At 44.1% G+C, this 13,951-nt stretch overlaps 1 protein-coding gene across 1 annotated transcript; it reads left to right on the forward strand.

The window, feature by feature from the left end:
* Positions 1 to 488: 488 nt before the first annotated feature.
* On the forward strand, positions 489 to 2,232 carry LOC115157559 (uncharacterized). Its single transcript, XM_029705923.1, has 3 exons — positions 489 to 686; positions 729 to 749; positions 855 to 2,232. The coding sequence occupies exon 3, from the start codon at positions 1,285 to 1,287 to the stop codon at positions 2,185 to 2,187; it is 903 nt and encodes a 300-aa protein (XP_029561783.1). The 5' UTR covers positions 489 to 686; positions 729 to 749; positions 855 to 1,284; the 3' UTR covers positions 2,188 to 2,232.
* The last annotated feature ends 11,719 nt before the right edge of the window (positions 2,233 to 13,951 follow it).

Genomic DNA, 13,951 nt, shown 5'->3' on the forward strand with positions numbered 1-13,951 from the left:
GATTAAAACAGTGTTCATACCTATCGCATCCCATAAACAATCCAAAGACTTGACTTTCTTGCATAATATAATTGATTTCTTGCTCAGCGTGGTTGGTTCTGATGAGAACAGCCAGTAGAATGCTCAGCATTGTGACAGAAGACATTCTGTTAGAGTATCTGTCCTCTGATTCTACAGCCTGTATCTCTGCTTCAGTGGTACTGTATGTGACACCTTCAACACCTTCAAGCCACTAGCTTTATATTTATATTTGTTTTACCAGGTAAGTTGACTGAGAACACTTTCTCATTTACAGCAACGACCTGGGGAGTAGTTACAGGGGTTATAGTTATATCTGTTCTCCATCACGTATCTTACTTCTTCCTCCTTCAATACTGCTGCCCTGGTGGTGTTACACTATACATCTACTCGTCTCTTCTCCTCTCAATCACTGAGGGCCTGATTCAGATTGAAAAGATGTTGTGAAATGGTTTGAGTTTAGAATTTTCACACCACAGGTAGCAGAATGAGCCCAACAGGTAGTAGATGGAGAACAACAGGTAGTAGAATGAGAACAACAGGTAGCAGATTGAGAACAACAGGTAGCAGATTGAGAACAACAGGTAGAAGAATGAGAACAACAGGTAGCAGAATGAGAACAACATGTAGCAGATTGAGAACAACAGGTGGTAGAATGAGAACAACAGGTAGTAGAATGAGAACAACATGTAGCAGAATGAGAACAACAGGTAGAAGAATGAGAACAACAGGTAGTAGAATGAGAACAACAGGTGGTAGAATGAGAACAACAGGTAGCAGTTTGAGAACAACAGGTGGTAGAATGAGAACAACAGGTAGAAGAATGAGAACAACAGGTAGCAGATTGAGAACAACAGGTGGTAGAATGAGAACAGGTAGTAGAATAAGAACAGGTAGTAGAATGAGAACAACAGGTAGAAGAACGAGAAGAACAGGTAGAAGATTAGCAACAACAGGTAGCAGATTGGCAACAACAGGTAGCAGAATGAGAACAGGTAGTAGAATGAGAACAGGTAGTAGAATGAGAACAGGTAGTAGAATGAGAACAGGTAGCAGAATGAGAACAGGTAGCAGAATGAGAACAACAGGTAGCAGAATGAGAACAACAGGTAGAAGAACGAGAACAACAGGTAGCAGAATGAGAACAACAGGTAGCAGAATGAGAACAACAGGTAGCAGAATGAGAACAACAGGTAGAAGAATGAGAACAACAGGTAGCAGAATGAGAACAACAGGTAGGAGATTGAGAAGTAGAATGGGAGTAGAATGAGAACAACAAGTAGTAGAATGAGAACAACAGGTAGTAGATTGAGAACAACAGGTAGAAAATTGAGAACAACAGGTAGCAGATTGAGAACAACAGGTAGTAGAATGAGAACAACAGGTAGTAGAATGAGAACAACAGGTAGCAGAATGAGAACAACAGGTAGCAGATTGGCAACAACAGGTAGCAGATTGGCAACAACAGGTAGCAGAATGAGAACAGGTAGCAGAATGAGAACAACAGGTAGAAGAACGAGAACAACAGGTAGAAGATTAGCAACAACAGGTAGCAGATTGGCGACAACAGGTAGCAGAATGAGAACAGGTAGTAGCATGAGAACAACAGGTCGAATATTGAGAACAACAGGTAGCAGATTGGCAACAACAGGTAGAAAATTGAGAACAACAGGTAGCAGAACGAGAACAAGAGGTAGTAGAATGAGAACAACAGGTAGAAGAATGAGAACAACAGGTAGAAGAATGAGACCAACAGGTAGCAGAATGAGAACAGGTAGTAGAATGAGAACAACAGGTAGTAGAATGAGAACAGGTATTAGAATGAGAACAGGTAGCAGAACGAGAACAACAGGTAGAAGAACGAGAACAACAGGTAGCAGAATGAGAACAACAGGTAGCAGAATGAGAACAACAGGTAGAAGATTAGCAACAACAGGTAGCAGATTGGCAACAACAGGTAGAAGAATGAGAACAGGTAGTAGAATGAGAACAACAGGTAGTATATTGAGAACAACAGGTAGAAGAATGAGAACAACAGGTAGAAGATTAGCAACAACAGGTAGCAGATTGGCAACAACAGGTAGAGGAATGAGAACAACAGGTAGCAGAACGAGAACAACAGGTAGCAGAATGAGAACAACAGGTAGAAAAAATGAGAACAACAGGTAGGAGAATTGAGAACAACAGGAAGAGGAATGAGACTAACAGGTAGCAGAATGAGAACAACGGATAGCAGAACGAGAACATGTTACAGAAGAAGCATACCTTCAGTTGAAAACCATTTAGACACCATCATACCAACAGCAAAAGGTAGTAGAATGAGAACAACAGGTAGCAGAATGAGAACAACAGGTAGCAGAATGAGACCAACAGGTAGTAGATTGAGAACAACAGGTAGCAGATTGAGAACAACAGGTAGACAGGTAGAAGAATGAGAACAACAGGTAGCAGATTGAGAACAACAGGTAGCGGATTGGCAACAACAGGTAGAATATTGGCAACAACAGGTAGCAGATTGAGAACAACAGGTAATAGATTGAGAACAACAGATAGCAGATTGAGAACAACAGGTAGAAGAATGAGAACAGGTAGTAGAATGAGAACAACAGGTAGAAAATGAGAACAACAGGTAGTAGAATGAGAACAACAGGTAGTAGAATGAGAACAACAGGTTGAAGAATGACAACAACAGGTAGTAGAATGAGAACAACAGGTAGCAGATTGAGAACAACAGGTAGTAGAATGAGAACAACAGGTATCAGTTTGAGAACAACAGGTAGTAGAATGAGAACAACATGTAGTACAGTGAGAACAACAGGTAGCAGAATGAGAACAGGTAGAAGAATGAGAACAACAGGTAGCAGATAGAGAACAACAGGTAGCAGAATGAGAACCACAGGTAGGAGAACGAGAACAACAGGTAGCAGAATGAGAACAACGGATAGGAGAACGAGAACAACAGGTAGAAGAATGAGAACAACAGGTAGAAGAATGAGACCAACAGGTAGAAGAATGAGAACAACAGGTAGAAGAATGAGACCAACGGGTAGAAGAATGAGACCAACAGGTAGAAGAATGAGAACAACAGGTAGGAGAATGAGAACAACAGGTAGAAGAATGAGAACAACGGATAGGAGAACGAGAACATGTTACAGAAGACGCATACCTTCAGTTGAAAACCATTTAGACACCATCATACCAACAGCAACAGGTAGAAGATTGAGAACAACAGGTAGAAGAATGAGAACAACAGGTAGCAGAATGAGATCAACAGGTAGTATCATGAGAACAACAGGTAGTAGAATGAGAACAACAGGTAGCAGAATGAGAACAACAGGTAGAAGAATGAGAACAACATGTAGTAGAATGAGAACAACAGGTAGAAGAATCGTCGTGCCTGGACTGGGAACCAGCGCAGAAAAGGGCACTTGAGACCTGTTGCGTAGGGCCAGCACACATGTTACCGGACAAATGATACGCTCCTCAAGGCGAGTGCGGAGAGCTGGCACAGGACGTACAGGGCTGTGGAGGCATACTAGAGACCTGGTGTGTGGAGCTGGCACAGTTTTTACCAGACTGCTAGCACGCTCCTCAGGATGAGTACGGAGAGCTGACTCAGGTGGCATCAAACAGATAACACGCTCCTTAAGGCGAATGTCGTGCATCATACACCAACACAACAACTCTCTCATTTCTCTCTCCTCCAATTTCTCCATCAACTCACTGACGGTCTCTGACTCTCTCTGTTCACTCTACTCCAATTTCTCCCTCTTCTCCCAGATTGGCTCTGGTTCGCTCCTCGGCTCCACCGACCACCCCGTGTGCCCCCCCCCCCAAAAAAAATTGGGCTGTCCTTTGAGCTTTCCTTGTGGCCGCGAACCCCGGCATCGTCGCTGTCCCTTATCTCCTTGCGTCTGCTTCCATGGAAGACTTTTGTGTCCCTCCATGATTTCCTCCCATGTCCAGGATATCTTCTCCTCCTTGATCTCCTCCCAAGCCCAGGATACCTTCTCCTCCTGGGCACGCTGCTTGGTCCTGTTGTGGTGGGATCTTCTGTCACGGTCGTCGTAAGAACTGGACCAAGGCTCAGCGTACGTAGCGTTCCACATCTTTATTATAAAGTGAAACTTCAGCAAATACAAAACAATAAACGAACAAACGAAACGTGACGTTCTGGAGTGCTCACAGGCAACTACACAAAAACAAAACAAGATCCCACAAAACACAGTGGGGAAATGGCTGCCTAAATATGATCCCCAATCAGAGACAACGATAAACAGCTGCCTCTGATTGGGAACATACTACGCCAACATAGAAATAGAACAACCTAGATTACCCACCCTAGTCACACCCCGACCTAACCAACATAGAGAATAAAAGGCTCTCTATGGTCAGGGCGTGACACTATATACACGGGGTACCAGTACCAAGTTGATGTGCAGGGCTGCAAGGTAATTAAGGTAGATATGTATTCACACCCCTTGACTTGTTCAACATTTTGCTGTCTTAAAGCCTGAATTTGTAATGGATTATATTGAGATTTTGTGTCACTGGCCCCAAAATGTCAAAGTGGAAGTATGTTTTAGACATTTTTGCACAATTAAAAATAAAAATCGGAAATGTCTTGAGTCAATAAGTATTCAGCATCTTTGTTATGGCAAGTCTAAATAAGTTCAGGATTAAAAATATGCTTAAGAAGTCACATAATAAATTGCATGTACTCTGTGTGGAATAATAGTGTTTAACATAATTTTTGAGTGATTACCTCATCTCTGTACCACACACATACAATTATCTGTAAGGTCCCTCGGTCGTGCAGTGCATTTCAATTACAGATTCAATCACAAAGACCAGGGAGGTTTTCCAATGCTTCACAAAGAAGGGCACCTATTGGTAGATGGGGGGGCAGCATTTTTAAAGCAGACATTTTGAGCATGGTGAAGTTATTAATTACACTTTGGATGGTGTATCAAAACAACCAGTCACTACAAAGACACAGGCGTCCTTCCGACCTCATTTGCCAGAGAGGAAAGAAACCGCTCAGGGATTTCACCATGGGGCCAATGGTGACTTTAAAACAGTTACAGAGTTTACTGGCTGTGAAAGGAGAAAACTGAGAATGGATCAACAACATTGTAGTTACTCCACAATACTAACCTAAATGATAGAGTGAAAAAAAGGAAGGCTGTACAGAATAGAAAATATTTGCAATAAAGCACTAAAGTAAAACTGCAAAAAATGTGGCAAAGAAATTCACTTTATGTCCTGAATACAAAGCGTTATGTTTGGAGCAAATCCAACACATCGCTGAGTACCACTCCATATTTTCAAGCATGGTGGTGGCTGCATCATGAGTATGCTTGTCATCGGCAAGGACTAGGGAGTTTTTTGGCCAACATATTTTCTCACAGAGTTTTCATTCAATAGGGTTTTCAGTACATTTATCTAAAGCCATCCCTTTAAATTTGGTGTACGTTTAATTTGTAAATACATGCATATTCGTTTCCTTTTCGGCACCAATTGGTAGATAAAAAAATATTCTAATGTTGTATATTATTTTGGGTTAGTATTTATGAATAATAATAAAAAACAGGTTTGGAGAGCCTTTACGCACAAAATATATTGATGAATCTAAAATATAGTGGTTTGATTCCTCCTGAAAGTTGCCATATTTAATTGTTCAATCCATGAAATATTAGGTGAGAAAAGTGTACAACAGGGGTTGAACAGTATTCCTATAAATCTACCCTAATAATCCTCACTAATCATGAAACTGTGATGACAACAGTCCAGTCGTTGTGAACCGTGTGCCAGGCTCCAGGTTTAACTGCTAAATATGTTCTGCGTTCCATAATGATTCCAACAGGCTACATGTCCTAAATGATTTCACAACTGGTAATACGTTAGCCTGATATGATACGCTATTTCTAACGATACTCAGGAACAACCACACGAACGTGACAGAGGAAAGAAAGGCAAACTAACAATGTAATGGAAGGATGCAAAATGTAAAGAAACTAACACTGAAGTCAGTGACAGTTCTAAGTGTATGTGGGTATGTGGGTATAAGTGTATGTGGGTATAAGTGTATGTGGGTATAAGTGACAGTGTATGTGGGTATAAGTGACAGTGCCTACCGATAGTGGCTGATATTTAACATGATACAAATTGTAAAACATTTTTTTTTTTTTAAATACATAATTTACAGGAGGTTGGTGGTACCTTAATTGGGGAGGACAGGCTCGTGGTAATAACTGGAGCGGAATCAGTGGAATGGTATTAAACACATGGTTTCTATGGTTTCCAGGTGTTTGATGCCATTCCATTTGCTCCGTTCCGGCCATTATTATGAGCCGTTCTCCCCTCAGCAGCCTCCACTGATATAATTAAAAAAGGTACGTTTATGCATGACTACAAAAGCCTGTAGCTTGGCTCTCCAAATGTCATCCTTGCAACTGCAAGTTATATGGCCATCACTTCATCAACTTCACTGTGGAAAAGGTGATATGTTGATATGTTGATATGCTTCAGTTTGCTTCCATATGATTGGTTTCACATTTGGTCTCCAGCGATCGCAAATTCAAATAGAACTGAAACAATTGTCATTTTTATTTACAATCCCCCTGATCCAAACAGCTTACTCATTTACCTAGCTGTTATCAATAACTCTTATCAATTTGTAAATTACACTGCATGGAGAATGGTGTTATTTCTATCGGGAAGAAAGTCAATTAGATTCCACTTGGAACTGTCACGTCCTGACCAGCAGATGGAGCTGTTGTAGTAGTTTTGGGGTCAGGACGTGGCAGTCTTGTGTGTGTGTGAATGTTCTGTGTTGGTCTTGTGACTCCTGATCAGGAACAGCTGGGGATTGTTGTTCCTGATTGGGAGTCATATGTAGGAGTATGTTTGTCACTGGGTTTTGTGGGTAGTTGTTTTGCACTGCGTTTGATTAGCCTGCAAACTGTTGCTGTCGTGTTATTTGTTTTGTCAGTGGATACTTTACTACTTTTTTAAAAATTAAATATGAGTATTCACATACCTGCTGCGCCTTGGTCTTCTCTCCATGACAACATATGTGACAGAACTACCCACCTCACCAGGACCAAGCAGCAGAGGAACGAGGAGGAAGGATGGACGTGGGCAGAGCTAAGGAGGAGCGTTTCCAGGGCGATGGAAGAGTTTAGGAAAGTCGAGAGGCCGCCCCAATAATTTTTTTGGGGGGGGCACAAGGGCAGTTTTGCGGGGCACTAGCAAGGAGGTACGTGTTCCCAGTCTGGTACGTCCAGTACCAGCACCATGCACCAGGCTTCAAGTGCGTCAGCCCAGCCTCGCCAGTCAACAGTCACCAGAGCTGCCCGCCAGTCGAAAGTCACCAGAGCTGCCCGCCAGTCGAAAGTCACCAGAGCTGCCCGCCAGTCGAAAGTCACCAGAGCTGCCCGCCAGTCGAAAGTCACCAGAGCTGCCCGCCAGTCGAAAGTCACCAGAGCTGCCCGCCAGTCGAAAGTCACCAGAGCCGCCCGCCAGTCAGGAGCCGCCAGAGCCGCCCGCCAGTCAGGAGCCGCCAGAGCCGCCCGCCAGTCAGGAGCCGCCAGAGCCGCCCGCCAGTCAGGAGCGGCCAGACTGCCCCGAGCCGCCAGAGCGGCCAGACTGCCCCGAGCCGCCAGAGCGGCCAGACTGCCCCGAGCCGCCAGAGCGGCCAGACTACTCCGAGCCGCCAGAGTGGCCAGACTGCCCCCCGGCCCAGCCCGAGGGGCCCTCCTGTCCTCCGGTCCAGCCCGAGTGGTCCGTCTGCCTGGCGCAGCTATCGGCGCCGCCGAAGTGGGCGACGCCGAGGGTGGAGCAAGGTCCACGTCCTGCACCTGCGCCACCTCCAGGATAGGTGGGTAGGGGAGGGAGGGTGTAGCACAGTGCCGTCGTTGACGGCAGCCACCCTCCCTTCCCTCCCTTATTGTTTAGGGGTTATTGTTTATGGGTTTTGTTGGGGATTTTGTTTGTTGGTGTTTTTTGTTGTTAGGTGCATTCCGGGGTCTGCACCTTGAGGGGGGGGTACTGTCACGTCCTGACCAGCAGATGGAGCTGTTGTAGTAGTTTTGGGGTCAGGACGTGGCAGTCTTGTGTGTGTGTGTGAATGTTCTGTGTTGGTCTTGTGACTCCTGATCAGGAACAGCTGGGGATCGTTGTTCCTGATTGGGAGTCATATATGTAGGAGTATGTTTGTCACTGGGTTTTGTGGGTAGTTGTTTTGCACTGCGTTTGATTAGCCTGCAAACTGTTGCTGTCGTGTTATTTGTTTTGTCAGTGGATACTTTACTACTTTTTTTTATTAAATATGAGTATTCACATACCTGCTGCGCCTTGGTCTTCTCTCCATGACAACATATGTGACAGGAACCGACAGGTTGCTAGACCTTATTCATCATTTCATTGCGCGTAAAGGTAGTGGAATTATGGGGGAATTAAGTCAAGGTTACGTTATATCTGTAGATACACCTCCGCCACACCTTAATTTGTTTGATCTCCACCCCAAACGAATAGTGGGTGAATAGCATGCTGTTCACATGCTTAAATTCAAGGTCAGAATACGCATAGAGAGAAAAGTGTATAAAATGGGAATTATACAGAACAAAAATATAAACACAACATGCAACAATTTCAAAGATTTTACTGTAGGAAATCAGTCAATTGAAATACTGTAAATTCATTAGATCCTAATGTATGGATTTCACATGCTGGGCAAGGGGTGTAGCCTTGGGTTGGTTTTGGAGGGCATAGGCCCACCCACTGAGGAGCCAGGCCCAGCCAATCAGAAGGAGTGTAGCCTTGGGTTGGTTTTGGAGGGCATCGGCCCACCCACTGAGGAGCCAGGCCCAGCCAATCAGAATGAGTTTTTCCCTACAAAAGGGCTTCATTACAGACAGAAATAATCCTCAGTGCCCCCCCCCCCCCCCCCCCCCCCAGATGATCCTCAGGGGAAGAACCCGTGTGTGGAGGTCCTTGGCTGGCGTGGTCTGCAGTTGTGAGGCCGGTTGGACACACGGCCAAATTTTCTAAAATGATGTTAGAGGCCGCTTATGGTAGGGAAATAAACATTAAATTATCTGGCAACAGCTCTGGTGAAAGTTCCTGCAGTCAGCATGCCAATTGCACGCTCCCTCAAAATTTGAGATGTCTGTGGCATTGTGTTGTTGTGACAAAACTGCACATTTTAAAGTGGAATTTTATTGTCCCCAGCACAAGGTGCACCTGTGTAATGATCATGCTGTATAATCAGCTTCTTGATATGCCACATCTGTCAGGTGGATGGATTATCTTGGCAAAGGATAAATGCTCACAATTGTAAACAAATTTGTGCACAATATTTTAGAGAAATAAGCTTTTTGTGCGTATGGAAAATATCTGCTATATTTTATTTCAGCTCATGAAACATGGGACCAACACTTTACATGTTGGGCTTATATTTTTGTTCAGCGTACATTCCATTTAAGCACGCTTAGCTTGGGTCGGAATTCCCCCCTTACAATATTATAATCCACGTCAATATATTGTTTTTTGTATCATTTGTTGAAGCTGAGTAAAAGTAGACATTCTGGAAGATGGCGTTAAAGAAGAGGCAAAACACTAACAGCTTCCTGCAATACAGCTTCCTGCACTACAGCTTCCTGCACTACAGCTTCCTGCACTATAGCTTCCTGCACTACAGCTTCCTGCACTACAGCTTCCTGCACTACAGCTTCCTGCACTACAGCTTCCTGCACTACAGCTTCCTGCACTACAGCTTCCTGCACTACAGCTTCCTGCACTACAGCTTCCTGCAATACAGCTTCCTGCACTACAGCTTCCTGCACTACAGCTTCCTGCACTACAGCTTCCTGCAATACAGCTTCCTGCACTACAGCTTCCTGCACTATAACTTACACACTTTATTTTGCTCTTTTCCCCCTCCCTCCCTCCTTACTTACTTGTTTTTACTCTAAAGACTCAGAAAGAAAGGGAACTCTGATCTCATTGATTTGCAGCCATACGTGCTTATTAAGGTGTCGGACAGATATACTTGTCCCTGGCAGAAGGTGTCCAAATCATCCCCCTAGCTCTCGTCCGTCAGCCAGAGACACAGACAGCGAGATTAGCATGTCCAAAGTAATCAGACTAGCTGCGAGAACAACTACAAAGAAGGGGGAAAGGAGGGAGAGACAGGAGGAGGAATGAAGAGAGGGAAGAGGAGGGGGAAAGGGAGGAGTACGAGTAGTCGGAAGAAGGAAAAGGAGGATAGGGCGGTGGAGCAACAGTTGGGAAGAGAAGCATCTGAGAGGCTACATGCTCCAGTTAACTATTCTCTAGTAGCCATCCCATCTAATGATTCAAGCCTTTTCCTTACTGTGGTCTCACCCACTCTGCTTGGAGCCTGGCTGTGAATGGACTGGTGGAGGAACATACAGCTGAAGAGGTAAGTACAAGATCTGTTTTACTACTTTTTGGGGTGCTACATTATCAGAGAAGGACTGGAGTCATGGTCCTACTTTACTTTACTTAGCGTTACTTAGCGTTACTTAGCGTTACTTAGCGTTACTTAGCGTTACTTAGCGTTACTTGGTGTTACTTGACTTAGCTTTACGTTACTTAGCTTTACTTGACTTAAAGTTACTTAGCTTTACGTTACTTAGCTTTACTTAACTTAGGGAACTGCATCAGTATAAGTGTCTCAAATGCCTCTTTCCCACTCTGAGATGAACCTTACCTTTTCTTACTCATCAAGTCATATACAAATATGAGGCTCACTCATCACTTCTTCAATCAAGATGTGAATTTCTACCAGATTTAACATTTGGAAGAGTCACCACAATGAATGGATAAGAGAGATGAGAGAGAGAGAGACAGAGAGAGAGAGAGAGAGAGAGCGAGAGAGAGAGAGCGAGAGAGAGAGAGAGAGAGAGACAGAGAGAGAGAGAGAGAGAGCGAGAGAGAGAGAGACAGAGAGAGAGAGAGACAGAGAGAGAGAGAGAGAGAGAGACAGAGAGAGAGAGAGAGAGACAGAGACAGAGAGAGAGAGAGAGAGAGAGACAGAGAGAGAGAGAGACAGAGAGAGAGAGAGAGAATCAACACAATCACTTCAGCGGCTGCAGTATAAATGGATTCAGAGGGTTGAGAGGAGGAGAGGGACGCACACTGGTTTCCTTCCCCACTCCGAGGCCACGATGCTGGGCTTATCCCGTCGCCGGCTCCTGCCTGCTCCAGAGTTTAGCTGAACAAGACGATGCTAGGCGGCTAAATCTGGATTAACAGAGCCGGGTAGACAGTAAGGACACAGCTCCTTTTGTTAGTATAAGCTGGGAGCTTAGTGGGAAGGTGTTAGGTGCCCCTGTAGGTGTTAGGTGCCCCTGTAGGTGTTAGGTGCTGTATGCTGACAGCATTGGTTGGTTCATCAGACAGCAATTTGCCAGGAAGCAGCAAACACACCATAGATTAGATTTATATCAACAATGTTTATTCTAGCTTCAACCTTGTGTTACTAGGTCTACGTCCCAAATGGCACCCTACTCCCTATTTAGTGCACTATTTTCTGAGTGGGCCCATTGGGCTCTGGTCAAAAGTAGTGCACTATATATGAAATAGTCTACCATTTGGGACAAAGCTTACGTGATTGTTTGAGGTGTGATTTGACATTTGGACTGGTGTTGATTTTATTAAGACCTTGACATCATAGTCTTATTTAACCTGCTGTGACATCATGATCTTATTTAACCTGCTGTGACATCATGATCTTATTTAACCTGCTGTGACATCATGATCTTATTTAACCTGCTGTGACATCATGATCTTATTTAACCTGCTGTGACATGATCTTATTTAACCTGCTGTGACGTCATGATCTTATTTAACCTGCTGTGACATCATGATCTTATTTAACCTGCTGTGACATCATGATCTTATTTAACCCCTGCTGTGACATCATGATCTTATTTATCCTGCTGTGACGTCATGATCTTATTTATCCTGCTGTGACGTCATGATCTAATTTAACCCCTGCTGTGACATCATGATCTTATTTAACCTGCTGTGACATCATGATCTTATTTAACGTGCTGTGACATCATGATCTTATTTAACCTGCTGTGACATCATGATCTTATTTAGCAAAACAGTCCTGTAGCTTAGCATCTGATTCCTCTGACCACTTTTTGCCAAATGGAGGGCGAGGGAGAGCTTTGTATGCGTCTCCGTGTGTGGAGTATAGGGTCCTTTTCCCTCTGGTTGCACATTTAACATGCTGATAGAAATTTTGTAAGACGGAATTAAGTTTCCCTGCATTAAAGTCCCTGGCTACTAGGAGCCGCAGATTCTGGGTGAGCGTTTTCTTGTTTGCTTATGGCGGAATACAGCTCATTCAATGCTGTCTTAGTGCCATCTTCTGACTGTGGTGGTATGTAAACAGCTACAAAGAATACAGATGAAAACTCTTTCGGTAGGTAGTGTGGTCTACAGCTTATCATGAGATACTCTACCTCAGGCGAGCAATAGCTTGAGACTTCCTTAGATATCGGGCACCAGCTGTTGTTTACTTAAATACATAGTCTGCCGCCCCTGGCCTTACCAGACGCCGTTGTTCTATCCTGCCGATACATCGTATAACCAGCCAGCTGTTTGTTGATGTTGTCGTCGTTCAGCCACCACTCCGTGAAGCATAAGATGTTACAGTTTTTAATGTCCCGTTGGTAGTTTAATATTCCGCGTAACTAGTCGATTTTATTGTCCAAAGATTAGCTCGTTTGCTAGCAGAATGGAAGGAAGTGGGGGTTTATTCGATCGCCTACGAATTCTCAGAAGGCAGCCCGACCTTCGCCCCCTTCTTTCTCCGCCTCCTCTTCACGCAGATCACGGGGATCTGGGCCTGTTCCCGAAGGAAGCAGTGTATCCTTCCCGTCGGGCTCGTCAGAGTCGTGAAAGGAAAAAAGACATCAGGACTGCGATTACTCAGCACGGACTAGCAGAATCCTTTTTTTTTCTCCTTTCACTATTGGTACATTAAGTTTGTTGGAACCTCTCCAGCTTGCTGATAATAAACAATGATTCATTTAAGATTGACTTTGAGTGTCCCTAGTGGTAATTTCCACGACATGGTAAACCCCCTTCATGTTAAAGAGCAGACGACAGCCTTGTTATAAAATGAGTGGATGTGAGTCCAATGTGTCAATAACACGTAGGCTGTTTCATCATGTCTTCAAGCTTCCTGTCTCTTCTGGAAAAGAACAGTACATCACTTTCTCAGTAAGTGTTACGTTGATCATGAAAAGGATAAGACGCACATACGCACGCCCGCACATATACACGCACATACACACACACGCACATACACACGCACATAAACACGCACGCACATATACACACACATAAACACGCACGCACATATACACGCACATAAACACGCACGCACATACACACGCACATAAACACGCACGCACATACACACACATAAACACGCACGCACATACACACGCACATAAACACGCCCGTACATACACACACACATAAACACGCACGCACATACACACGCACGCACATAAACACGCATGCACATACACACAGTGCATATGACGGGGCTTCGCTGTTCCCTCACCAATATTCTCTCATACTATACATGTGGTAGATCCACACATCATCCCATATGTCATATTTCAACAGACCTATCCCTATGTCAACATACCTATCTCTATGTCAACATACCTATCTCTATGTCAACAGACCTATGCCTATGTCAACAGACCTATCCCTATGTCAACAGACCTATCCCTATGTCAACAGACCTATCCCTATGTCAACAGACCTATCCCTGTGTCAACATACCTATCCCTATGTCAACATACATATCCCTATGTCAACATACCTATCCCTATGTCAACATACCTATCTTTATGTCAGCATACCTATCCCTATG

This window comes from Salmo trutta, chromosome 21 (assembly GCF_901001165.1).
Source record: "Salmo trutta chromosome 21, fSalTru1.1, whole genome shotgun sequence".
In the NCBI taxonomy this organism is placed as follows: Eukaryota; Metazoa; Chordata; class Actinopteri; order Salmoniformes; family Salmonidae; genus Salmo; species Salmo trutta.

What these genes read in the sequence shown, in the direction of transcription:
- LOC115157559 (XM_029705923.1), top strand. Translation starts at nt 1,285, where the DNA reads ATGAGAACAACAAGTAGTAGAATGAGAACAACAGGTAGTAGATTGAGA.